This window comes from Calliphora vicina, chromosome 1 (assembly GCF_958450345.1).
Source record: "Calliphora vicina chromosome 1, idCalVici1.1, whole genome shotgun sequence".
NCBI lineage: Eukaryota > Metazoa > Arthropoda > Insecta > Diptera > Calliphoridae > Calliphora > Calliphora vicina.
Window position 1 is genome coordinate 37,188,173 of NC_088780.1, and position 3,118 is coordinate 37,191,290.

General features: G+C 33.9%; 1 protein-coding gene across 1 annotated transcript; it reads left to right on the top strand.

The window, feature by feature from the left end:
• The first annotated feature begins 360 nt into the window (after positions 1 to 360).
• Positions 361 to 1,696, top strand: Tgt (tRNA-guanine transglycosylase). The gene has a single exon (XM_065508769.1). The coding sequence runs from the start codon at positions 397 to 399 to the stop codon at positions 1,654 to 1,656; it is 1,260 nt and encodes a 419-aa protein (XP_065364841.1). The 5' UTR covers positions 361 to 396; the 3' UTR covers positions 1,657 to 1,696.
• Positions 1,697 to 3,118: the final 1,422 nt, after the last annotated feature.

Consider the following 3,118-nt stretch of genomic DNA (forward strand, 5'->3'; position numbering starts at 1 on the left):
TATTGGTGTTTTAGCCGTAACAATAAGATTTTTTAAACAAAAATGCGTATATTGTTTTTTAATCGCAAGCAAATTGCAAAGATTTTTCACCGGCTTACTGTTAATTTTCTTTCTTCTGTTGTAATTTCACAAGAGAAGAAAGGGGTAAGAATATTAATGGCGGGAACACATAGAGTTGCCAGTATTAAAATTTATTATATATTTGAGACACCCTATTACATATTTAGTATTGCCATACATAACAGTTAAACAACAACACATGTTTGTTGCTTTTTTATTAACGTGGTGTTGTTGTAGTTTTCTGAAGATTTTTTACTGTGTTCTTCAGTGATTCATTTAAATTAAGCAAAATATTAAATAAAATTAATTAAAACTATACAAAATATTACAATAACCATGTCTGCCACCAAAGTACCACCATTAACATATAAAGTTATTGCTGAGTGTTCTGCTTCGAAGGCTAGAGCGGGTCTTATGACACTGAGGCACAGTGAAGTTAATACACCGGTGTTTATGCCAGTTGGAACACAAGGTACAATGAAAGGTATTCTACCGGATCAATTGATCGAGCTAAATTGTCAAATACTACTGGGCAACACCTATCATTTGGGCATGAGACCGGGCATAGAGACGCTCAAGAAAGCTGGTGGTCTTCATAAGTTTATGGGTTGGCCCAGAGCTATTCTAACCGATTCGGGCGGTTTTCAAATGGTATCCCTGTTGCAATTGGCCGAAATAGACGAGAATGGTGTTAATTTCCGATCGCCCTTTGATAATAGCGAGTGCATGTTGACACCTGAACATTCCATAGAGATTCAAAATGCTATCGGCGCCGATATTATGATGCAATTGGATGATGTGGTTAAGACCACCATAACAGGACCCAGAGTAGAAGAGGCTATGCATCGCACCATTAGATGGGTGGATAGATGTATATCAGCTCATGCTAGAGATGATGATCAAAGTTTATTTCCCATTGTCCAAGGTGGCCTGGATAAGGAGTTGAGAAAGCAGTGTGTGGCCGGTTTGATGGAGCGCAAAGTGAGAGGTTATGCTGTAGGCGGCTTAAGTGGTGGCGAGAGTAAAGATGAATTTTGGCGTACAGTGCACACCTGTACGGATTTACTGCCCAGAGATAAGCCACGTTACTTGATGGGTGTGGGCTTTGCGGCTGATTTGGTTGTTTGTGTGGCCTTGGGTATCGACATGTTTGATTGTGTTTTTCCCACGAGAACAGCACGTTTTGGTAGTGCTTTGGTCATGTATGGCCAGTTGAATTTAAAACAGAAGAAATATGCCTTAGATATGCGGCCCATCGATGATGATTGTGATTGTAGCACATGTAAACTTTATACTAGATCATATTTGCATCATATCGTAACATTTGAGAGCGTGTCTTGCAGTCTTTTAAGTATTCACAATATAGCATTTCAATTGCGTTTAATGCGCACAATGCGTGAGGCTATAGAACGAGATGAATTCCCTAAATTTGTTAGGGAATTTATGGAGTTACATTTTGCAAATGAACCTGTACCTAAATGGATTAGAGAGGCTTTGGCGGCTGTGAACATAGAATTGCCGGACGAAAAATTGAGTAAGAGGAAAACCGATGAGGCTAGTGAAACAGCGGAAGTTGAGGCAAAACGTGTTGCCTAAGTGATATTGATGTTAAATAAAATTGGAAAAAATCGAGAAATTATCACATATTCTTTAATTTAAAGGTAATTTGAAATAAAAAGAAAAAATTGCTGGTATTTACATCGATCGATTTGAAAATAGTGTGATGAATTTCATTAAATTTCAAGAATAATTTTTGAACTAATGGTTTACTATATTCCAGACAAATGAAGTGAAATTCTAAGCAACGAACGAAACCAAAATTATCACATTACATCCTTTATCAAATCGCACAGTAGTTTAGAAACTTTTATTTTAAATATTTTGGTAGCTCGTGAACGATTTTAGATAGTTTCTTAACAAAAATATGTAAAAAGATGTTTTTGAGTTGATTTGTATTTACATGGACCCATAAAATTAAAAAAAAAATCTGCAAAAATGCAGTTCTTATCCGAATGTCAAGAAATTTTAAAAAATATCTGCAAAAGATACGCTTACATGTAGAGTTTATCCCTGTATAATTTTAATTTGGACAATTTGATGACAATATGAAATGCAAAGTTATGGTATTTTCTAAACACCCCATTGTTTTGAATATTGTTCTTGATAATGAGTTATTAGAAATAGTTCCTCATTATAAAACGCTTGGTTTTATATTGGATGATAAGTTAACATATAATAATCAAATCAATTTTGTGATTTCTCGTATATCTTGGATATTAAGGAGGTTATATAGTATTGCTTTTTATTTGCCTTTGTCGGTAAAACGACGTGTTGCCTTGTCTTTGTGTTTACCATTGATAATTTATGGCCTTGAGGTTTATTCCTGCACTTCCAATATTAATATGGAAAGATTAAGAATGTGTTTCAATAAAGTAATCCGTTACATATATGGTCTTCGTATTGGTGATCATGTTTCGCAATATTATTTGGATTTACTAGGTTGTAGTTTCGATAAGTATGTTCAATTGAGGCAAATGATTTTCTTTTACAAAACTATAAAATATGGTAAGCCTGATTACTTATTGAGTAAATTTAACTTTGCCATATCTAATCGAACACACTCTTTAATCTGTCCGGTACATACTTCATTGATTATGGCCAGATCATTTAGTATACATATTACTCGGTTGTGGAATACGGTTATTCCTTACCAGGATCGTAGATTCTCTCATTCTGTAGTGGCCTTTAAGAATATATTTTTATCGAATTCATAATACATTGGCTGTTTGCAATGCAGCGATTATGAAGTCAGCATATTTATGTTTTCTGTTACTCATTTATGTCTTTATGTATGGTAACTCTATTTTTTAAAAAAAAAAATAAAAATTTTGATATCGATAATCTTGAATGTGATGACAAAGAAATCTGCTAAAACGATCCTAGATTGTATTTCCATTTTCCTTTTATAATTCGATATTTCTTTTTTTGATTTAGGATTTTGTTTCATAGTAGTTTTATTACTTTTTTGCCATCTTATTTGCTATCCTAATATCTTCAT